This window comes from Dipodomys ordii, unplaced genomic scaffold (genome assembly GCF_000151885.1).
Source record: "Dipodomys ordii isolate 6190 unplaced genomic scaffold, Dord_2.0 Scaffold36, whole genome shotgun sequence".
NCBI lineage: Eukaryota > Metazoa > Chordata > Mammalia > Rodentia > Heteromyidae > Dipodomys > Dipodomys ordii.
In genome coordinates this window covers 8,311,572-8,336,936 of record NW_012267252.1, presented here as the reverse complement: position 1 = coordinate 8,336,936, position 25,365 = coordinate 8,311,572, and the positions used below count along the sequence as shown (strand labels likewise).

The following is a 25,365-nucleotide window of genomic DNA, read 5'->3' as shown; positions in this document are numbered from 1 at the left end:
GTTTACAAGGTGAACAGCCAAGTGTCCCAGCCAAATTTCCTTCACTTACTTCTTCCAGATCTCCCTCATGCCCTTTCCTCCTCTCCGTCAGATTCTTGGGTGGGAGGATGAAAAGCTCTGCTGACGTGGGAAGGCCAGGGAACACAGCCACAAGGATCTGCTCTTCTGGGACACTGGTTACCTGCGAGAGGTTTACAACCAAGAGTGAGGTGTTACAGAGCTCCTCTTCCCCAGATCAACAACCAGAAGCAGAGGGAGCTCACAGCGTGGATATGATACAAGGTTCCAGTTCATTTAATTTATGTAGCATTCTAGACACAGGCTCCAGTATACATCTGAATTTCTTTCCTTTTTCCCCACAGTTGCTAGGTAAAGGATTACTAAACTCCCTCTGCTCTTGTATACCTCTTTTTTTTTTTACTGAAACTAAAACAGTATTATAAATGATTTTCAACACATTATTTGCTGGGAGCATTTGCAATAGTTGCTCATATACTTTTCCATTTTTCTGCAGTAAAAATGAGAGCTTCTGACTAAAATACAAACAGAACTGGCTGCAAATGGGGATACATAGTGACAAATACATATGGCATGGAGGAAATGCAAATTTAAAAACACAGCCAAGCTGCCCTTGTTTGCAAGGATTAAAGTTGAGTGTTGGTTTGGATTTGTTGTTAATAACACTGTGGCTACAGTGAAGGAGATTCCTTCATTTGTTGCTGGAAGCACTAAAGTTTAATGCATGCCACCGATTGGTTTTCCAAAAGACTTCCTTTATGGCTATAACAATATTTGTATTCTTCATTTAGTAACTGTAACTGGGTGAGTTAGTTCTTTTTTAAAAACATTTTTATTGGGTGAGTTAATTCTAAAGACCTGATCCAAAATAGAGGAAAAACCATATGTAGAAAGAAAACAACATTATTTAGAATAGAAAAGAGGTAAAACTCAAATATTTTTAAAGTATTTAAAATACCAATATGATCATTATACAGACAATTCTAACTCTAAAATGATGCTGAGTACCATAAAGTAATGTGGAAAATTGCTTACGATGGCTGCATACTAGTCTATTTCTTTATATTCATTTGATTACAACTCTAAAAATACAAATGCATAGCATAGGAAAAAAATCAAATACTGAAAGAGGCTGATATTAAGACTAAATTTTTCCATCCTTTATTTCTTTCCCTCCGTCCCTCCCTTCATTCTACCCTCCTTCTCTCTCTCTCTCTCTCTCTCTCTCTCTCTCTCTCTCTCTCTCTCTTTCTCTTTCTTCCTTTCTTTCTTTAGTTTTCTCTTCCTTGTGCCCATTTGGGGGTTTGAACTCAGAGCTTGGGTGCTGTCCCTGAGCTTTTTGCTCAAGGCTAGTGTTCTAGCCACTTGAGCCACAGCTCCACTTTTGACTCTTTGGAAGTTCATGGGAGATAAGAGTCTCACGAACTTTCCTACCTAGGCTGTCTTTGAATTGTGAACCTCAGATCTGAGCCTCCTGCTTACCTAGGATTATAGGCATGAGCCACCAGTACCCAACTTGAATTTTTCTATTCTTTAGTGCTTAGTAATGGTGATTATTGCTTTAAAAAATTTAATACTTGGCTTCTAACGGCAGATTCTTGAAAAACAATTTCAAAAAATAGGTGAGAATAAAGTGTTTTACCCCACTGTTTATACTTCCCTATGTCTCTACTGGAGGTCTTCTATCCACAACAATACTGTCTCTTCTGTCAGTGACAAACATGATAGATTTTGTAGCACAGCTATAGTAATGCCTCCTCCAAGGAGTCTCTCTCAACGACTTCCTATACCTGCAAGAATCTTCTCCCTCTGGGCACCCCACCTGAGATCCTCCAGTTCACTGTGGCTACTGCATGTTAGGATCATAGATCCCATCTGCACAACTCCCGGTCATTTCTGTGATTGGTTCTGATTGTGGGCTCTCCTAGGCAGCCCTGGAGGTCTTTGTATCTGCCTGACAGTACTAGAAGATGGTTGGCAGGGGAGAAAGTCAGTAAATAGTTGCTGAATTGCGTAGAAGTGGAAAGGTGGTTGTTTCCCATTTGCTCAGCTCTGATTCCTATTTGGAACGAGGCTTACAGATTGGAGTGAGCACTCAGGGATGTGATCAAGCAAAGAAAGGCTTTCCAGACTGCATGAAATTACAAACTGGCTGTCAGAAGCCTACAAGGTGCACCAACCAAGAAAGGCACCTCGTGAAATCTCATAGCTGGTTTCCCAGACATCTCTGTGTCCTACTGGGAGGCAGGATGGCTGGAAATCTCAGTGAATGGTGCATGACAAAGGGAGACTTTATCTTTGCACTCCAGTGGCAGCAACACACAGGAGAAGAGAATGAGAAATGAAATGCAGAAAAATCACCCAATGAGATAAACGAAGATGGGCCTACCAATATCTTTCTTGGTTTGTGTGACCCTGTGTTTCAGTGAAAAATAATCTCAGGGGTATCACTAGACACCCTGAGTGGACCTTGGGAATCAGGGTTCACTTAATCCTGTCCAAAGGAACAAGGGAGGTGATTTGCCTTCCTGAGATTTAAAGCCTGGGCATGGACCGACAGGGCTGATTGTTACTATTTAGTAACTATTTATCATAATCACCTTCAAAGTTAGTGTGCTTTCTTAACTCCGGCACTCAAAATATATCTTGGATGTTATATTCAACAACATAGCTCAGCCTAGATATTTGGGTCCTTCCCTTACAATGCTTATGTTTGAAACCTAACCACAAATGTGATTGGATTTAAGAGGTGAGGCCTTTGTAATATGATTAGGTCCTAAGGCTGGAGCTCTCAGAATTGGGATTACAGCCCTCATTTACGAAGCCCCAGAGAATTGCTTTTCCCTCCTTCTACCATGTGAACACACAATGGGAAAGGTTCACCAATGAATCAGAAAGCAGGCTGTGATCAGATATCAAATCCGCCAGTGGCTTGATCTTGGACTTTCTATTCTCCCAACTATGAGAGATAAATGTATGTTGTTTATAGGCCGCCTAGCCTATAACCCCTTGTTATAGCAAACAAAAGGGACTGAGCGTGTGCACAGCCATCTCATTTTCCTTTCTTTCCAGGAACAATCTGGAACAATCTTGTTATCAAACGATTTGAAGTTCACAACTCCTACAGGAGAGCTCATGTATCATTTTCATTTATTTACTCTGCTTCCTCACTGTCACCTCCTCTCCAGGTCTTTCTCCTCTGCCTAGGGACATATCAGACATATCCTGCCCTGAGGAGGGACTTATGACATCGACAGCCCCAGCAATAGACCAAGCCATTGCTGTGATTGAAACAGTCGCCACCTACATAGTCTCCACCTTGCTTAGTAGCAAGGCCATCTTCTGCCTATGCTTGGTATCAGAAAGCTCTTCCCTGCCTCTCATCCATGTTGCATCCAACATTATTGTCCTTTGATTCTTTTCTTTGAGGATCTCATTACCCCTTGACACCTTTAATTAGATGAATACCCTTTGTGGTGCTCTTTTATAAAGGTATCTAATTAAAAGGTAGCTTCTGATACCCTACCCCAGTAGCCTTTCCTTTCATTGCTGCCAGAATAGATACCTGGACTATAAGCCTACTGATAGCATTTTCCCACTTAAAACAAACACAGCCCTTTATACTCACTGCCTACAGTGTAGCTACTTGGATCCTTTACATTCTGACCTAAATCTGTAGTCACACTCTTCCATATAAGGTATACACTGGCCACACAAAACTCTACGCCATCTCCCCAACATGATGTACTCTGGCAGTAGTTCCTGGTTACTTAGAAGATAGTACACCTCACTTTTAGCTGAAATATACCCTTGAAAATACAGGTCAAATATCCCCTCCTAAACCATCGCTATCATTCAACAGAATGAACTGAATTCCCAATCTGTACCCAGCTTGCACTTCCCTGGACAGGGCAAACTACACTTTTCTCCCTGCTCCTTGGAGATACTGGCAATGCCTCCATCATACAACTAATTTCACTTTAGACTTACTTCTACATCTCAGTTGACCATGTTTTATTCATTATTATATTCTAGTGCATAGTTCTTACAGCTGTTAACAAAAGTCTTTTACATTCTCTAAGGCACATTTGACCTTGGGTTAAATACATAGTTTTCTTCCCCTTGTAGAAGTTTCTGTTTCCCAGCCTGGAGCTTTCTGAGTGCTGTCTGTGGCCAATGATAATCTGCTGCATCTAAATACTTGTTAAGAAGACACTATTCATGGCCAAAGAGCCAGTCACATGATAGTAGCATAGGCTCAAGGAAAACTCCTCTCATCATTAGAATAGTCAAGCCTTTGTCTCTGAAATATGTAAGATAAACAATGGGATGATTTCCATCTTCAAACACTGGACTGGATGGACTCTTTTACCCCTTCCTTCCCTCTCCTTGTTGTTCTTCTCCTTTCTTCTCTCTCTCCATTTTTCCTTTGTTTTTTGTTTCTTTTTTTTTTTCTTTGGTAGTCCTGGGGTTTGAACTCAGGGCCTGGGCATGCTCAAGACTAGCATTCTACCACTTGAGCTGCCGTGTCACTTCTGCCTTTTTTTTTCTAGCTAGTTTATTGGAGATAAAAGTATCACTGACTTTTCTGCCAGACTGGATACGAACTGTGATCCTCAGATCTCAACCTCCTGAGTAGCTAGGATTACAAGTCTGAGCCACAGGCATCTAGAGCTTCCTTCCTTCCCTCCCTCCCTCCCTCCCTCCCTCCCTTCCTTCCTTCCTTCCTTCCTTCTTTCCTTCCTTTCTTCCCCCCTTCCTTGCTTTTTCTTCAGAAATAACCTAGATAAGTGCTTTAATCCATGCAAATGTGTTCTTACCCACACAATCTAGATTTGTTTATCTGAAAGACACACAATGATAAACCCAACCTACTTTAACCAGAGCTCGCTTGATGACGGTGCCAATGTCCTGCCTCCATTCAGGAATGTCAGGATTGTGGTAATCCAGATTAGGAGAGAAGGACAAGAGCTGAGACTGGAAGTATTCTGCAGGGAGACAGAACGTGGGAATGAGGCCAACAGAGTGCAGTGAGACAGTGCATGGGGCCTACCAGCAAGCCTCACAAGTCTCTTCTCAGAAGGTCGGAGAGGGAATTCCTTACTTTCAGCCTACTTTGTGAATTCTGAAAAAAAGTGGAAGGTTCTGATTGGAAGTTAATGTGTGCTCCTTTGAGTGTCCTCAGTAATTTTGGATTTTAAGCCTTTTTCCTAGTCTGAGAATGTGGCTAAATGGTAGAGTGCTTGCCTAGCATGCATGAAGCCCTGGGTTCAATTCCTCAGTATCACATAAACAGACAAGGCTGGGAGTGGTGCTGTGGCTCAAGTGGTAGTGAGCAAAAGAAGCTCAGGGACAGTGCCCAAGCCCTGAGTTCAAGCCCAAGACTGGCAAAAAATAAAAAAAGCCTTTTTCCTGTAAAAGAAAAAATGATACTATCTGGAAAGAAACATAACCAGGAAACTCGAGGGAAATATGTGCAGGTAGTGTCCTGCAGAACCACTCCAAATGGTTGGGTTGAACATTTTTTTCCACTTCTTTCTTAAGTTCCTGTGTTATTTTAAAAACTGCCTCAGTGGCATAGAAAGTAGGTACTAGGTTGATTGTAAGATGGTGCTCCACTGTTGACCTGGTTGGTGAGGACACAGGTTTATGTACTTGTTGGTAATGCATGATGCCAATAGAATTTGGACAATTTTCAGAATCAAATTTATACATCAATAAGACTTTACCTAAAAGTACAATACCAATTGACTAATAAAGAACCTGAGTGCCAAGTTGACAGAAAGATAGGGAAAAAATTACCTGTGTGAAACAGAAAAATATGAGTTGGGTCAAAGTCTCACCTGCATTAGAACACTTCCTAGAAAACCACAGTGATTATGTCTATGACTAGAAACCTATGTCTAGGTTTAGGTCTAGATATTGGTCATAGACATTGGTCAACTGGCAGAAGAAGAGTCATTAATTTTACTTAAAATAACTTAGTAATGAAGAATGGTTACTCAGATAGTGAACAGATAGGAGCTCTGTTATCACTTCCTCTTGCTTTTCTCTAAAGTGTTAACCTTCAAAGGCAGGAACCATGACTCCTCCCACCTTGGGAACCACTCATTTCCATCTCACAAAGTAGAGGCTGAGCTCACATTGTAGATGCGTCTGCAGGATGCTGGATCTAGCATTTATGATGTCCTTATCAGATCACCGTCTAATACACATCTCAAAAATGTGAATCGCCACAGATGGTGATGCAGACACACCCCAGGGGAAAGAATGTAACTCTGTGATAGATTCCTTTTATAATATGGATCCTTTATCCAGGAGCAAGGTAGAATGCCACTGTGGAGCTCTGTTATCTTTTCACAGTCTAGTTGCCACGAGGGTGAGTGGAAGGGGCTGGCTGTGGAGGTGAGGAGGGGGCAACAGTGGACAATTTTCAGGGCTTACCATGAACAGCGATATCTTTTGTGTCCTGGATAAGGGCATTCCCCGCAGCCACCTGCACAGTGATGGTGTTGGTTCCCTCTGTGAGGAAGGTGAAGGAGATGCTGCTGTCCAAGGTGATAAGGGGCTGCAAGAAGGACAACAGCAACACCCGTTTAGTCCTCAGTAGGCATCCCAGCTCCTTGCTCTCCTGCTCCTCTCACCAGGTGGTCACTCTGCATAGCTTAGACCCCCAGGGATCCCACCTCAAAAAGAAAGATAAAACACAAAAACTTTGGAAAGCTTACTAAAGGAACACGATCATTTCCCCAACATGGAGGAAGAGGATAAGGCAATGTAAGAATTGATAAAACTTGAGGATGAATAGAGTGGCTCAAGAGTGGAGTCTCGCTTTGAAGGATTAATACACGTTAAATCAATACATTTCAAACACAGCGCTAAATACTGGGAAATGGTAAGACTGGACAGTCTAGATTTTTTTCCTATAGTTCTATTCTTCCATCTGGGACAAAGGAGAAGTAGGGTCTGACACATGTCCCTGTTGGGGCTATGAGCATAGGAGACCATTTGTCTTTTCCCCTGATATCCCATGTCATTTAGATTTTCATCCTGTTTTCCATTCAGAGAAAGTCTTAGAGTGTCCCTGTATCATATTCTTCTGTATCACTATTTTAGGTTGTTGTCTTTCATATAATGGAATATATATATATATAGGATTCACTGTCATTCTGTTTACTTTTTATCTTATTAGACATGTTTTCCATCTCAAAGCATTTTTACCATTTTTATTAGATTGGGAAATACACAAGCATACATATCTATGGTCATGTTATAAATCTTCTTTTTTTTTATTCCCCCCTGATTTACCATAATAAATTGGGATTTTTCAAGGACAAAGGAACAAATTATCCAAGTTTCTCTTGGGAATTGGGGTCTTGGTCAAAGCTAGTGATTATTGGAAAGAAGAGAGTAGTCAGACCTTGAGATTGAAGAGTCATTATTTAGAGTCCTCTTACAGTCCAGGGCCTTTAAAATCCCCTAATGTTTGGGAGTTAAGAAATAATGCTAGAATGGGTCAACCTGTATCTGAGATGTATAAGACACTATGTTGAAAATGAACTTTACAATTTTTTTTGGGGGGTAGGGAGAGGGAGGAATAAGGGAGGGAAAGGATGGTAGGGGAAAAACAAAGGAGGGGGTAACAATGCTCAATAGGAAATGTACTCATTACCTTACTCATGAAACTAAGCCCTCTGTACAGTATCTTTATAATAAAAATATATATTAAAAAAGGAAATAATGCTAGGAAATTGATCTAAGGCAAATGATAAAAAGTTGAGAGAACCACAGCATAGAGAAGAGCATAGAAGTGGGAGGAGCATAGAGCTGTTCTTTGGGGGAATGAACCTTGGTTAGGCCTCACACAGCATGCCTATGTATACACACACAGAGGTTCAGAGATCCAACTTGCAAGAAGCTTTCCCTCTGTAAGACTGAAATGTCTTTCTAGCTCACAATTTTAGGCTGGACCTCTGAAACAATAATTCACTTTTGTTTTTGTTTTAAAATCTTACAGCTCTGTTTTATGACCAAGCGGATGATTGGAGTTGGGCAACTGAAGAGATATGCCCTAAGCTTCAGACACCTGGTCCTTCTCAGTTTGTTAAAGAAAACAAGAAGGAAATAAATCAAGAGATACGCTGTTTCCTCCAACTAATAGCAAACTCCAGAGAGCCCATATGCTTCCCCGTTCTTACGGCTCAGTGAGAGTACACAAAAGTTACGTTCCTCTGACTTAAGAAGGGGAGGCAAATGAGTCTGGCGTCTGTGTCATAATGATGCTATGCAGTTCAGAGGCCTATTTTGAAAAAGACGTTCAAATCAAGTTGGGCTCAGCACAGCAGTGTTAGCCAAGGCCATGAAATGAGAGAATCACATAAACACAAAGACTTGTACCCTTTCTCGTGTGACCAGAACAATGGCTACAGACTCCTTCTCTGTTACTATTTTAATAAATGACCTCTGGCAGACTCTGTCCCCATTTGGGGCTTTCTTCTTCTCCTTCATCTAAATGAAAGTTTGGGATTTAAAAATCTGTGAGGACTCATTGAGCTGTTAGATCGAAGGCGTTAGCAAATGGCTTTAAGCATTATTTCCAGGTTCCTACAGGTCAACCTATTAAATATCATGTGTCTGAAGGCTTTTAGATGCTTCATTAACTTTGTTACGCTCTTTCAAACTAAATAACTAAAATAATCTAGCAGAATGGCTAAGAATGCCTTTTATATGAATCCCAAACTATGTTGGAGATGCTGAGAAAATTAGAACTGTCATACAATGTGGGTGGGAATGAAAAACACTGCCGACATTTAAGCAAAAGTATAGTATAAAAGCCTTTTCCAAAAGGTTCACACCATCATGTAGTTTATGATTTAGCCATTACCATCCTGGGTATTTAATCAAGAGAAACACATGTTCGTGAATAATAAAATAAATATTCGAGCAGGGTACCTATGTCTATAATCCTAGCTACTTAGGAGGCTGAGATCTTAGAGTCATGGTTTGAAGCCATCCTGGTCAGGAAAGTCTGAGAGAGTCTTATCTCTAATTAACGATGGAAAAGCCAGAAGTAGAACTGTGGATCAAGTGGTAGAGTACTAATCTTGAGCAAAAAAGCTTAGGGTCAACACCCAGACCCCTGTGTTCAAGCTCTAGAGGACAGACAGACATGTCGACAGACACACACACATACAAGCACGTGTGCGCGCTGCGCGCACACACACACACACACACACACACACACACACACACAGAAATGAAATGTTTGGGTGTTTGGAAAAAGCTGTAAACAGCAAAGGAATTTATCAATAGGAAAATATCTTCAAATAATATCTTATCTTCAAATAATAAATAAAAAAGAACAAATATTAGCATATACATTGACATATGTAGCATATTTATTGTATGTATTACATATATGTGTGTATATATATATAAATATGTATGATACGTATATATAATATACATGAATCTTCAAACAATGAGTGGTAAAATTAGAAAATGTATAGTGTATGGTTATACTTGTATGAGGTTCTAGAGAAGCAAATCTAATCTATGATATAATTTATAAAGTGGAGAAACAGTCAAGGGTAGAAACTGAAAAAGAGCAGTAAGTGGAAACTTTCTGGCATGACAGTAATATGATATATTGTGATAGGAGTTTGCTTTGTATAGGTGAATGCCTCTGTCCAACTCAGTAACTGTACACTGCAGATTTATGCATTTCATCACAGATACATTTTATATCCCCAGAGACAAACAGTGTCAAGACTGTATGAACAATTATTAGATTTGCATGCTGAATCCTTTAGAGTAAGGTATACAGGTTTCTTAAATATACTTTGAATTGAATCAAAACAACCAAAAAAAACAGATTGATGGATGGATAGACAGAGACATGATAGAACCAGCAAAGTAAATGTATGTTCATTGAAAAAATATTCTTCACATTTTAATATATGTCTGCAAATTTTCATAATAATATTCTAGGAGAAAAATGTATAAAATGCATACTAAGTATGCTTTTATTCTTCACAACTGCTTGAGTGACTCCCTCTGCTATGACATTACCCTTTTGTTCTAGTTTGCTACCTTTAGCTTTCCTGCATCCTACCTTACCTCTCACCGCCAGACCTTCTCCCCTCTTACTAGCTCTCTCTTCCAGAAACTTCCATTGCTTTCTTGTCTTTTCCCTCAGATCTTGGTCATCCCCTCCTTTCAGGATAGTCATCTTAAATCAGCCCTCAGGTGGATGTACTGTTCTGACCTCTGTAGCTCTCCTGAGAGGTATAAATTTCCAGTCCCAGCAGACCCTATCTGGCTGCTTCCCTAGGAGTTTAGGTCCAAGTGAGGGTGAAGAGCTGCAGGACAAGAAAAATGCCATCTGAGATGGGAGAGTGTACACTATTCTTCCAGCTAGTCAGGGCACAGAGCCACAGCAAACAAATCTCACCAAATGGAAATGGTTGGTCTCTGGGTGATGAGCCACAGACATCCACGTTAGGGAAATGACAGAAGCTAATTTTGTTTTCCAAATTGCTTTTGTTTATCATAGCAGTTATGGCATCATGGCTGATTTCACCTTCCCTGCAAAGCTGGAACCCTCAACAGAAGCCTCGAGTTCTTCATTGGCTGCTACTATCTGGTACCCAGTGCTAAATTAAATCAAGTATTTTAAGGTTCATTTACTCAAATCTATTAGGCAAGCAGACACATTTATTAAGCCAGACCTCTGTTAATCCCAGCAAATTGGCCATTCAGAGTCCCACACATTCAGCCAGCAGCCATTTGACTTCTCTGCCTCTGCTTTGTGCCAACTGCAGCCCTTGGAATAATACCTCAGGCATTGCTTAGGTGCTGGGTTACTTCCCTTCCCATGAAGAAGCCTTCATGTGAGAAAGGTCAGATATTTTCCAACTGAGCCCAGCAGTAAACCAGCAAAGCTCTGAGCTTTGTTATGAGACTTCCACTTGACAAAGGGAACAGGGAGCTGCAGGAGACTCTTTTCATACAAACCATGCTAGTTTTCCACACAGGGTAAGTTGCAAGCATGCTGCACATTATACAATCTCCATAGTGTAGTGAAAGATGCTGTTCCCAAATTGGACAGACTATTCCACCATTATACTTGTCCACCTTGAGAACACCAGTAGATCATACAATAATATGCTATAAGTGCTCATCATATGAAGTAGAAAAGGCAGAATATCTATATTTATATCTATACATAGATATAGATATAAAATTGTGGATGTATCATGCTTAGAACACTGTCAAAATGACTTAACCACACACAAAAAACAAGAAAGATAAATAGCATTCATAGCTGAGTTATGATTATGGTTTTAATGTAAAAATTCATAGGTAAGAAATCTTTTATCTCAAACACACACAACACACACACACACACACACACACACACACACACACACTAAAATATACAAAAAAACCTTCAAAGCATTGAACTATCCATGAGTCTGATTTTATCTTTTAACCTACTACCCTAACTCTGATTTAGGATCCTAACTCTGCTTTTTTTTTTTTAATGTAGTACATATTTATTACTAGGCTCTGGTCTCAGAGCTTTGTGCTTGTTAAGCAAGTGCTCTGCCACTTGAACTATGTCCTTTGTCTTTTTTGCTTTAGTTGTTAGAAAAATAAATGATCTTGATTATTTTCCCCAGGGAGAGCCTCAGGCTGATCTTGTTATTTCTTAGAGCATCCAGGATTCAAATTTGAAATTCAACAACAAAATCAACAGTATAATCTAACCTCCCATCTTTCATTTCTTTCTTCCACCCTCTATTGAAATGAGTCTTCTGTTTTGGCTTGATTAGTCCACACAACACACAACCATTTCCAAAGCTCCAGATCCCTTTCTCTCCACTCGGCCTCAAGTTCACTGCTCCTTCAGTGCCAGCTTAAGACCAATTTCAAACATGACTCACTCTGTAACCCATGGAGCCTGCATCCATTTCTCCCTAGGCTGTTTGAAATGGCCAGTATTAGTTCATTCCAACTGCCTTCCTTTCTTGTGTCTTTCTTAGATGTTAACCTCGTGTGATCAAATAGATTATGTTTCTTGAAGGCAACAAATGGAATTTACACTGCTTGGTATTCCCCACAACATTGAGTACAAAATATGACTCCTGAAAAGGATCCACGGTGGGCCTGATGCAATTTCACACACCCCACTGAGAGTCTGTAGGTTTGAAAGCCAACAGCAGCTGGATAAGGCATGCTTGCTCTTTTCTATTTACTTATATATCATACTTGCTCAGCGATTGCTGCATGTGTGCTCACTTTGGCTTCTCACCTGGAGTGCTATCTTTTTGAAGATAGGGATAATATACTTCTATGTTAATACCATCGAGATAAGAGTCGGTTTTAAACTGTGTGTGAAGGGGTCAGTTCTCTCCTTTAAATCAACAAACATAAAGGGTGATTTAATTTAACTACCTGAGTGAATTGATCATCTCTCTCTCCCACCATTAAGTGCACACACACGCATATGCATGTACCCACACCCACTCACACACACACACACACACACACACACACACACACACACACACACACACACCACAACATTACCCTCCAAGGATACTAACCCAAATGCATTCCCTTTAAAATGGGATAATTTCTCTATGGTCAGTGATGTTCTGGTGATTAAATAAAATAATGTATATAAAGCAAATTCTAAAAATAAACCCTCAAACTTGATAATAATAATAAACCCTTTCACAGAGCAGCATGTTAGTGAACAGGAACTTAACAGGTCTTACATCACAGCATCAACCATTCATGATGAACCCAACATATTCATTTTGTTTTTGCCATTTGACGACGACGATGCTTATTGGATCAAGTATTGTACCCGTGACCACCCGTGATGTGTTTCAAGCATGGTACTAGTAAAATGCACTGATAAAGTATCCCTTTTCAAATGGAACAACCAATTATTTATTTTAGACAGGAATGTAATCTCTAGAACAATGTTACATTTATCACCTAGATGTTCACTGTATTAGTGCAAATGATTAGTATAACAGTCTAATATTTCCAAATGTTTAGATACCTTCTAAGTGACTGGTAACATCTTAACATAATCATTATAACAATAATCAATTATACTTATTACCACTGTTCCTCAGATAATCTTATTAATAAAACTAACTCTCAAAGAAATCAAATGGCTCTGTTAAAGGCATAGAGCACAGAAAAATCTGCCTGGACTAGAATCTATGCTTCTCTTAATCTAAAAATCCACTTTGTAAATCACTAGGCACCAGTGGCTCATGCTATAATCCTAACTGTTCAGGAAGCTGAGATCTGAAGATCATGGCTCCCAGCCAATCCTGGCCAGAAAGTCCATGAGTCTCTTTTTTCCAATTACCAGCAAAAACCTAGAAACAAAGCAGTGGCTCCTGTGGTAAAATGCTAGCCTTGAGCAGAAAATTTCAAGGAATTCAGCACTCAGGCCCTGAATTCAAGTCTGAGGAACGGCACCAGATGAAACAATCCATTTTTTCACACATTATCACCTTCTCTTGATTTTTTTGGGAACAAAATCCAACAGATAAGATATATGGAATTTATGTATTTGTCTAGCATTTGATACTCAATCTTGCAGACAAGAAATTCTTAGGCAAAGGAGTATCTTTAGTTGTTATTTTTTAAGACCCTAAAAGTGTAATGTCAACAGGTAATTTTAAAACAACCCCAGATAGTACCAGTGGCTCCTGCTTGTAATGTTATTATTAAGTACTCATACCATCCAAGGAGCCACATAGTGGTATTTAAAATAGGCTCTCATTAATTTAAGTGTGTAGTGGAATACTAGGGAGATACAAATGAAACTTTAAAAACAGTTCAAGTGATATACTAAGGAAGGAGAAAAAATCAATAAGGACAAGCTGAACTCAACAATTCAATCAAGCAGTCTTATGTAATTAATAGATAAACTTATCAAAAATAGCAGAATGTATATTGGTTTCTTGTCCACAAAGTACATCACTCAGAGTAAACCACATAATGGGCCATAAAGCATGTACTACTTAGATATAAAATCTAATAAAATATATGTGTGTTTTATAGAAGCAAAATTATAGATATGGTGAATAAAATCAAAGAATAACTAAACAAATAGAGAGATATCCATGTTCATGAATAGGAAGATAAACTATCGTCAACATGTTAGATCTTGTCTACTTCATCTATAGATCCGATACAACCCCAAGTAACTTACTTAGGATATATAAATGAAATTATATTCTAAGTTTATATGGAAAAGAAAATAAAATACCTAGAATATACAACTCAGTATTGAAAGTGTAAAAGGCTAAATGAATATGTGTACCTTACTCGGGGACATATAATAAATCTGTCATAATCAAAGTAGTGTGATATTAAAGACAGGAAAGAGAAATAGATTAATAGAAGAGAAAAACATATTTCCATGTGCTCTCTGACAAAAGAGCAAATGTTGCTGGAATGTCTGGATATGCACCTGCCAAAGAAAATGAATCTAATCATACACCTTACATACATCAAAAGTAAACTAAAATTGAATTACAAACCTATATGTAAAGCCCAGAACTTCTTTTTTTTGGGAGGGGAGGGTTGGGTCGTGGGGCCTGAACTCTGGGCCTGGGCACTGTCCCTCAGCTCTTCAGCTCAACGCTAGTGCTCTACCACTTGAGCCACAGTGCCACTTCTGGTTTTTTTCTTTTTGCTTATGTGGTGCTGAGGAATGGAACCCAGGGCCTCATGCATGCAAGGCAAGAGCTCTACCACTGAGCCACCTTCCCAGCCCAAGCCCAGAACTTCTAAATGCTAGAGGAAACCACAAGAAAAAATCCGTACGGTCCTGTCAATGACAATAAGCTTTCAGGTCGAACACTCAAAGCACAAACCATGAAACAAACAATTGGACTTCATTCAAATTATATTTTTTTGGTCTGAAAAAATAATGTTTAGAAAATGAAGAGACAAACCTCTGACTGCATGAAAATATTTGCAAAAGACATGTCAGGATTACTATCTGAAATATACAAAGAACTATTAAAAACTCCACAGCAAAAACTAGAACAAACTATTTTTTAATGAGCAAGAGAGCTCAACAAAAAACTCACTAAACATAATATATAAGAGACATATTTTCCTTATAGTGAAACATTAGAGAAATTCAAACTTAAACCCTTTTAGAATGGCTGAAATCTGGAACATGACACATCAAAATGGAATTGGGGAATGTAGAAAAACAAGAATTCTCATTGCTAGTGGGAATGCAGAAGGGAGCAACCACTTTGGAAGATGGCTTTATATGCTGTTATGACATGATCCAATAATCATACTTTGTAATTCATTCAAAGGAGTTGAAATCATCTCTACATGACAACTTGAACGTAGATGTTTATAGCAGCTTTATTTGTAATTGTCAAAAGTTGGAAAAGACCAAGATGTATTCAGTAATAGACTGTGGAAGATCTAAATAGTGGAATATGGTTCACCAACAAGATGAAATGAAGCCAGGCAATAATGGCTAATATCTATAATCCTAGCTACTCAGGATGTTGAAACTTATAGGATCTCAGTTTGAAGCCAGCTTGAACAGAAAAGTACTTGAGACTCCATCTCGAAAATAACCAGCAAAAATCAGGGCTTCAGATATGTAGGTATGTCTCAAGGGATAGAGCACCAACTGGCAAGCAAGCAGAGCAAGGCAAGCAAGCAGGAAACCCTGAGCAGAAACTCTAAAACTGGGAAAGAAAAAAAAGAGAGGGAGGGAAGGAGATAGGAAGGAAGGAAGGAAGGAAGGAAGGAAGGAAGGAAGGAAGGAAGGAAGGAAGGAAGGAAGGAAGGAAGGAAGGAAGGAAGGAAGGAAGGAAGGAAGGAAGGAGGGAGGGAGGGAGGGAGGGAGGAGGGAAGGAAGGAAATAAAGAGCATTACTTTAATTGAGGAATCTTGTTCCCAGTTTTTATCATAGAATTACTGTCACTTTTGAAATAGGCATTTCCATCACCAGGTACTTAGGACAAGGGCTAGGTAGAAAATTCAGTGTTTGATCCGTTCCATTTCTTATTTTAAGAGAGAACAAGAGCACTACCTTGCCTACAAACTCTAGGTTTTATACAGCACAGGGTAGCTAATGGTGAGGATTCTTTAAATGTGTTGCAGCATTTAATTCCTCTAACCTACATTAAGATGTCTAGTTCACATTTGACAATCCGGATCCTTGAATCTCAAGATGCCAAGTAACTTCCTTGCTATTACATGACTAGGAAATGGCAAAGCCAGGATTAAAACAAAGTGTTGATTAGAGGAGGTTTCTAGAGTGTCTCAAAGTACTTTTCCTTCCTTAGCATTACTCAGATGTCCCCGGTTAAAGTAATGGACTCAGTGGGGGAGGGTGTCTTCTATTCAGCTCCTGAGTTCTTAATGTCACTAAGCACTGCCACATTCACAGTGCCCCTGACGCTAACTTGGCAAGCTGCAGCACCAGAGGTTTCAGTGTAGCTCAAAGTTGATACTGATCTGAAATGGCCAAACCTTTGTGCTATTGCCGAACCACCAGAAGTACGTAAGGGTCCCCAGCTGACTAGGCCACACGACCGCACTGATATTGACTTCCTTATTTCTTATGGCAACAAATGGGACTCGGAGGTGGACGTGCTCCACAGGACCTAAAGGAATAAGAAAAAACAGACAAACCAATCAGTGTATGCAGTCTCAGAACAAGCTAGCAAACTATATCACACTCTAGAATTTTCATCTTAATCTCAATGGTTGTCCCTGAAAGAATGACCACAATGACCACAAACTCACAAAGGCTAGGAAGTATGTCCTGGAAAAGAAGGTCCACTATACAGGAGGGAATTCAAAGCAGGTTTGGCTTTCTTGAGTGAAATCCAAGCTTAATTTACATAAGGAGAAATCATCTTACCAAGAATGTTTGTTGTTTATTGCAATCCAAGGACAAAGCTGAACACTTAGTCCAGAATAAAAAGAGAAACAACAGTCTGTTTGCTATTTGATGATTAGGCCTGTTTGGGGATTTGGGTTCAAAGTACTGTTTGAAAGATTTTTCCCCTAGCCTAGGTGATTAATTGGCTTCCATCCTCTTCCATAATTCGCCATTGTATCTTAACATCATTCAGATGCTGGAAAAGTCAATATGCAAAGAGGGAAAAGACTGGCTCCAAACGCCAAGTTGCAAAGTACTAAAAGTTCTTCCTCTCTTTCTCCCAGAAAATTGTAAGATTTATACTAGCAATTAAGAGAGTAACCCACAAACATACCCCAGGCAAAAGAAGTAAGGTTTTAGTTTCATTGGTTGACTAAAATGAAAAAGATAATCAGAAAGAATGACATTGCCCCATTTGTTAGAAAATGGAAAAACTTGGAAAAAATTATATCAAGTGAAGTAAGCCAGGCCCAAAGAAACAAAGGTCCTATGGTTTCCCTATGCAAAAACTAGCATATGTCTGGGACAAGCATAAAGGTCAAAAGCTATGTACATATGACCAGATAAGATGATGTTAAGCGAAATTAACCCCAAGATAGAGACACAGTGGTCTTTTTCCTTTCTTGCTATTGTTTCTAGAGTATTTATAAGGTACTATATGATTTTTTTGTTGCTTTATATGTTCCTCCCCCACAGTATAACCCCTGTTTTCACTGTATTCACTGTATTTGATGTCGGCATAACTTGGGGAGGAGTAGGGAAAAAACAAAATGTTTAAATAGGGATACAGGTAGACCCATTGTAATAATGAGATGTACAAGACACTGTTGAACAATGAACTTTACAAATTAGGTGGGGGGAGTATAGTTGAGGAGGTGGGAGGGAAAGGATGGTGGGGAGAAACAAAGGAGGAGGCAACAATGCTTGATAAGAAATGTACTCATTACCTTGCTCATATAACTGTAACCCCTTTGTACAGTATTTTCAAAATAAAAAAACATAAAAAAGAAAAAAGAAGAAGAAAAAAAGAAGTGCTAGAATGAACAAATGCAACAGACACTATATTGAAAATGAACTGTATAATTTATGGTTGGGAATGGAAGGGAAAAAATAGGAGAGAGCAAGGGAAGGGGTGACATTCTTCAGAACAAAATGTACTCTGTATCTGACTTAAATAACTGTAAGCCCTTTGTACATTAATGCGTTAAAATTTAAAATGTCATGAGTATGTCAGTTTTGTATTGGGGAGGCAGATGTTTTGTTTTATTTTTCCAACTCTTGGGTTCTTTTCCTCCAGTGATTTGAGTCAACGTTGCTGAATCTGGAGAACATCATGTTAAGTGAATAAACCAGACACAGAATGAGGAAAACCACACCATGTCATTCACATGTGGAATCTAAGGATGTTCGACTCACAAAAGCATGAAGTAGCATGGTGATTCCCAGAGGATGACAGAGGTAGGATGGATTAAATGCTCCTATGAAACTTCAGTAAAATAGGAAGAACAAATTTAATGGATACAGTTATCATGGTAGTTATGATCACTTGATTGCATTTTGAGTATTAAGGTGAATAGATTTTAACTATTCTCACCACAAAAAATAAGAATGAGAGGTTAATGCCTGCTCATTATCCCCAACAAACTATTCCCTTGTACATATATATTTCATAACACCGTGTTGTATATAATAAATGTATGTAATTTTTCTAAATTAGAAAAGCTGAAGGAAAGAAAAAAAATGTAACAAATCTCTGTAATCCATAGCCAGAAAATGCTTGCTACCTACAGTCCTCTGACATGACTACAGACAGATGGCACCTTAAGATGCTTTCCAGCAAATAATTTCAACCTTGTTACTTAGTATACACATTTGGCTGAAGGTGTAATTATTTTAAATGAGCAAATTTGTGTTATTTTTGTAGGGTGTTCTGGAAGCCAGTAAAAGAAGATAAGGTGTGAAAAAATATTGGCTACTTCCAATGCTTTCATTTTAATAATTTATCTGACTAATACTTCTCCATTATTTGCATTTTGCTGACCAAGGAGGAAGACTGGATCTTGTGGGAAGTGTGTTGGGGGGGGGTGCCAGAGGGAGGGAGAGGATCCTCCATGCTCCAAGAAGGATATGAGAAGTCTGGTTTCCCATATGAATTCTCCAGCACCTGTCTCCAGGCTGAGTTCACACCCCCCTACTCTTTCCCTCCAGCTCTTCTTCTGGGGTCTGGTTTCCCAGAAGTCATTGCTTCTGTTCTCACTAATATTCCCTCCAAAGGAATAAAGTTGCTTCCCTAGTCACACTGGTCTTTAGTATCTTTAAACTTTATCTCTAAAGTTTATCTTTAAACTTTAGTATCGTCGTACTAAACCATGGCTTGTGGCCCTAGAAATTCTTCTTAGCTATCACTCGGGGGCCTTCATGGGTCATGGATGACAATACTGTAAAACTGAGGCTCAAGGCACAAGGAAGATAGGAAAAAGAAAAGACTCTGTTTATTCTCTCTAAATTCTTGCCAGATATAAAAAGAATAGGACTTCATGAGTAGTCAACATGGTTATATTAATTCCTGCTTCAGGTCAATGTTTGGTTAGACATAATCCTAAGAAACCATATCTGTTTTAAAACAGCTTTTAAAGGCCAAGATCCTAAGCCTGATCCAGACTTCCAGGAGGAGACCACAGAGCAGCAGGAAGAGAGCTGGAGAGGTTCAGGAGAGAATGCTACAAACCCCTAGTCTTCCCTGTCAAAGTGCCCATTTTGATGAAAATCTAATAATCTGTGCGAGATTGGTTCTTATGGGCAGCTAACAACTACTTTTGTTAGCTAATGGCCCAAGGTGAGGCCAAGAGCAGTTTCCACGATCATAACTGTCTGGTAAATGTGGTCATGATTGATTTGGAGGGAATTACGAGCACGATAAAAGTTTCAAGGAACATTTCCTCCTTTGTGCACATAACCCACAGGATAAACCTGTTCCTTGCTGGTTTTTTGTTTTTGGGTTTGGAGTTTGCTGTTGTTGTTGTTGTTGCACTAAGATACTTTGAACTTCACACCTGCACACAAAGCCAAATCTTGGCAAAATCAAAAGCAAGAGTGGTACAAGTTCTTGTTCTTAGAGGAAAGAAATATGTAATGTCCTTTTTTTTCTTTCTTTGTATTCATTTTTAATTCCAGCAGAAGTGTTGAGCAGAAAGCTATCAGGAAATATTAGTAATTATGATAATAACGGGTAACATTCGGCACATCCCTGGCTGGGTGTGAAGCAGCCATCAGTGCTCTGTGCAGAAAATTGTTAACTTAGGCCTGAAATTGTCATCTTTTGAAAAATGTCTGCATGAAGAGCCGGCTCTCAGCTGAGGTCTGGGGGCTCAGTTCTGAGCGCACCCTTGGTTACGAGTTAACTAGCAAGAGTTAAGTCATGTTGTCTACCTGTTCTTGCCAACAGCATAGCTTATTCTGAATACTTGCTTGCTGGAAGTTTGGAGTTTGGGTCTATTCCAGGCAAGACAGTACCTGACCAGCCCCAAATAAAAGAGACTCTCTACTAAGTTTCTGTGGTAGCCAACTCTTAGGTTATCAACAGTCATTGCTGGAAGAGTAGATAAATCCCACATGATGCCATGGGGAAAGAATCTGAAGAAGGCTGCACCTAGTTTTTGCTGGGCTTTGCCCCTTGTGTTCCCCCACCCCTCTTTTGCTGACTTGACTTTGTATACCTTGTGGGGATAAACCATGGCTATGAGCTGAATTCTGAATCCTTCCAGTGAAGCATCTAACCATTCCCACAGCCACCTTATAAGCTTGTGCTAAAAGATGAGGTTTCTAAAGGCTGTGAAAATTAACTAGTATTAAACAACATGGCTATGAGCTGAATTCTGAATCAGTGAAGCATCTAACCATTCCCACAGCCACCTTATAAGCTTGTGCTAAAAGATGAGGTTTCTAAAGGCTGTGAAAATTAACTAGTATTAAACAATAAACAAAGGCATATAATCAGAATATAAACACAGGTCTCCCTTGCTCTTGAACCTGGTTTCATGAATACTTGCCATACTATTTCCTCCCCTTCCCCATGCCCCAGGCTCCTGGTTTGGTGTTTCCAGAGGAAAAACGATTGTAACTGACATGTAAAGATAATCATCATTTTGTCTACCTGTGGCTCACTTGCAGACCTCCCCCTTTCTAACAGAATGTAAATCCTTCAAGGATAAGACTATATATTACTGCTGAATCTTCAGTGCCTAACAGAGAATCTTGCACATATTAAAAACTCCATAAATGCTTGCTGATTAAATTAATAAATGATTAGGTGTTTTAGTAGTATTTTTATTTTTTTGCTGTTACAAGAACCCTCAGAAACCAAGTCGTATTCAGAATTAAGTCATTTAATGTTAGAGTTTAGCAAACTCAAGAAAGATAATTTATCTCAAGGTTATATAGACTGGCATTTTTAGAGGCATACTTGATCTACCATGTAGGTTTCCTTTCATACATTTTACTATCATCTATCCTTGTTGGTTTCTGTAATAGGAAACTAAGTAGTTTACTCTCTACAAGGGAACCTCTTAAATGTTGATTATTTACAAGGCAGTCCTTAGGCTATCACTGAGTTAGCAATAGATAAAGAATTCCCTATAGGCTGAGCACCAGTGGGTCACACCTATAATCCTAGATACCCAGGAAGCTGAGATCTGAGGATCACGGTTCGAAGCCAGCCTGGTCAGGAAAGTCGGTGAGATTTTTTTTTTTGTCTTCAGTTAACCACCAAAATACTAGAAGTGGTACAGTGGCTCAAAGTACTAGAGTGCTAGCCCTGAGCAAAAGAGCTCAGGGACAGTGCCCCAACCCCAAGTTCAAGCTCCACCACCGAAAAATCCCCAAACCTCCCTGTAGTTTAGCTTTTAAAACCTGTCATTTTCACCATTTGTGACAGCTTATTGGAAAACCATTGTGGAGAATATAGTAGGCCCTGCTTATCCACATTTTTACTTTCTGCCATTTCAGTTACCCACAGTAAAGTACAGACTGAAGTGATTAAATGGAAAACTCCAGGAATAAACACTCCATAAGTTTAAATTGCACAACACTCTCTCGCAATGAGATCTCACATGATCTGTCTCTATTCTTCCCAGAGCACAAACCATTTTGTTGAGTGTGTCCATGATGTATAGGCTGCCAGCCACAGTATATATTTTAGGGTTTGGTGCTCTTTTGGATTCCAGGCATCCACTAGATGTTGGAATACAGAGTCCAACAGATGATAAAGAACAGTTGTTAAAAGAAGAATCACAAAAATCTGAATGTGAATATGAATATCACTGATAAAGGTGAAGAAAACTAATGCCAGCCACATTACCAACACTTCCTTGACCCATCATTCTGAATTACAATATTCATTTTTTTGTTTCTAGGAGTCAAGTCTCACAATATCTAACATACGAAATTCACCTGGCACAAACAAATGTAGGTTGGAACTTTTAGTTGATGTGTTTGTCCCTACAAAGCAACATCCAATAGCAAGGAAGTCATCCCTAGAAATAACCAAAGTATTTCAGAAATTTCTTAGACTTGTTTATAGCATAATAAATCTGAAATAATTTGGGGCGAATGAATTAAGTTTTCTACATCTTCAATTCTTCTTTAAAATGATCTAAACTTTCATTTCTGTAATCCTTCTTTGTTTTCTTTTTTCCAACAGAGATAATAGTTTAGTTCGATTTGTGCAATTTTCACTCATAATAGCTTGAAAATGAACCTCTGGCCATCAATCAGATGGGTTTCCACTTAAATATTCTCAAGATTTTCCAAAGCACAAGGAAGAGAATTGTACATTCTATTCTGAAGGTATGGCAGAAATGTGTGGTGCTGAAAAGGAGAGTCTTGTTATTCAAACTCTCAGACTACTCAGTCCACCTCAATCACAGCTTAGTATACAACTCAGTCTTTCTGTTTGAGCCATGTTAGTGGCCACACTGAATCTGACCTCAGCTCTGGCTCCCACAGTCTGGCCAGTAGGAATTGGTCACTAGGAACAAAGGGAGAAGGGCCTACTCATGGTACTTACAAACCACATGCAGGAAGAGGACTGCGGTGTCTGACCCAAGGTTGTTCTCTGCATAGGCTGTCACCTGGAAGATGCCTGCACTCTTATACACATGCTTGATGCCATCCTCAATGGGGCTGAAGTTAGCGTAAGACACAGCAATCCCATCCCCAAAGTCCAGCTGGATGTTTGTCCTTTGGAGATCACCCTATAAGGAAACAGAGCAGATGGTCTGGGATCATTCACATAGTCCTGCTTGATTTCTATGCAATGCATCTTTCCAAAGGGACAACTACTCCCTGAGGACCTGCCATACTTCCCAGGGACAGAAACACCTCAGGAAAATCACCTTACTCCTATCTAATGCCCCAGGGCACTATGGGCAGGTACTTACTGCATCTAAGTTGGTGGGATAAGTCAGAGCATACCTGAACCTCAGAGCTGGGAGATCAAGGGCTTTCTGATCCCCTCATGAACAGGGTTTATGCTGTGTCACAATAAGAGCAATAATAGTAAATGTAGTATTTGCAAAGTTTTATATGCGGTGCAAAGGAATTAATCTCCTAATAATACTGTCTTGTAGGAAATATTATTGTTCTAAAATGGCAACAACAATAACAAAAAATAAAGTAGCTTGACCAAAGTCAGATAGCTAGTAGCAGAAAATACCAGTTTTGAACCTAGCCTAGTTTCAGTACTAAGCTCTCAATTAATACGATATAAGTTTAATGGTCTTATTTTTTAGTATTTGTCATCACATTATAAGAATTATGCTAATTATCACACACAAATCTAGCTAGCTAGCTATAATGGCATCTTAAAAATAACAATGGGGGGGTGGCTGAGAAGGTGGCTCAGTGGTAGAGCGCTTGCCTTGCATGCATGAGGCCCTGGGTTTGATTCCTCAGCATCACATAAGCAGAAAAATCTGGAAGTGGTGCTGTGGCTAGCCTTGAGCTGAAGAGCAGAGGGACAGTGCCCAGACCCTGAGTTCAGGCCCCATGACCAACAAAAATCAAAACAAAACAAAAAACAAAACAATGGAATGATCACTTCCATTCTACAGGTGAGTGTCCTAGATCTCAGATATAGCTGGTTCTTGGAAGGGAAAGAATCCTAGGGTGTTGCCTGCCTGGCAACATTATATCAACAGTTTAGTTCAGGAGCATTTGTCACACTATCACAAGGAGACAGTTGTCATCTTCAGGGCTAATGTTGAAATTCATTTTTCATGCCTCACTCCCTCATTAGATAAACACTTTGAATAAATACAATGAGTTTGAAACCCAAACAAAAACTGTGAATAAAGAAGAACAGGATTATCAACTTCTGTCATACCAAAAGAGATGATAGAATGAAGAAATAAATGCATTTTGTAATTATGATCACAGTTTCACATTCCCTCCCTTTCCCCTATCTGGAAGTAAAAGAAATATAGGAAGATGCTCTCCTGACCCCCACATCCACTATAAACTCTCCTTAAGTTTATAAATATAAATTAAAGTGGAAATGAATCCAAGGCCATTCAAATAGATTAGATGATGGCTCTTCACAGCCATTCAAGAAAAGGTTTTTATATATCTGGTCATGAAAACTCCCTTGTGGAAATATGATAATGACCTTCTCTGAATCTTCAAAGTCCTTTAATTTGAGTCCTGAGTGTAGGGTAAAGGTGGAGGACTCTGTCAATTCAGGATAAGGAACCTGTCTTGTCTGGTGTGCTTCTGACTTTAAAGGCTCTGAGGGCTCCTGCTTGTAAGAAAAACCTCCTAGTGCTTGTCTCTCTTTCCATGATCTCAAGAGCATAGCGTAATTTACATATAAATTTAGAGGGCATTGTCAATCAGGCAAGCTGTCCAGCTCCACCAGCTCAGCAACGAGTACATGAAAAGTTCCTGGTATGGAAAGAAGAGAGGGAGCAAGAAACAGTCAACAGGGGCTAGGGATGTGGCTTAGTGGTAGAGTGCTTGCCTAGCATGCATAAAACCCTGGGTTTGATTCCTCAGTGCCACATGAACAGAAAAGGCCAGAAGTGCCACTGTGGCTCAAGTGGTAGAGTGCTAACCTGGAGCAAAAGAAGGGACAGTGGCCAAGTTCTGAGTTCAAGCCTCAGACTAGCAAAAAAAAAGAAAAAAGAAGCTGTCAATAGAGCTAATTTCACCCTGGAATGACTGAATAACACCAGATTGTGTTGCCCAGGTTGCAAAAGACAGTAAGAAAATAACCTATGGATGTAAAAGCAATTAATACATGGTTTCTTACCAAGATAAGTTTCAGGCATTCCAATCATCTTCCCCTCTCCTCATCCTCACACTCTCAAGACCCTTGAAAAGCTTTG

At 39.4% G+C, this 25,365-nt stretch overlaps 1 protein-coding gene across 1 annotated transcript in view; it reads right to left on the bottom strand.

The window, feature by feature from the left end:
* Positions 1-25,365, bottom strand: part of Sorcs3 (sortilin-related VPS10 domain containing receptor 3) — a 576,321-nt gene that overhangs the window by 14,563 nt on the left and 536,393 nt on the right. Inside the window, exons 20-24 of the mRNA XM_013017600.1 lie at positions 23,049-23,235; positions 16,570-16,703; positions 6,463-6,586; positions 4,894-5,006; positions 50-181 (exon numbers count right to left, since the gene is read on the bottom strand). Of these exons, the coding sequence (XP_012873054.1) occupies positions 50-181; positions 4,894-5,006; positions 6,463-6,586; positions 16,570-16,703; positions 23,049-23,235 (690 nt within the window). The remainder of the gene's footprint in view (positions 1-49; positions 182-4,893; positions 5,007-6,462; positions 6,587-16,569; positions 16,704-23,048; positions 23,236-25,365) is intronic.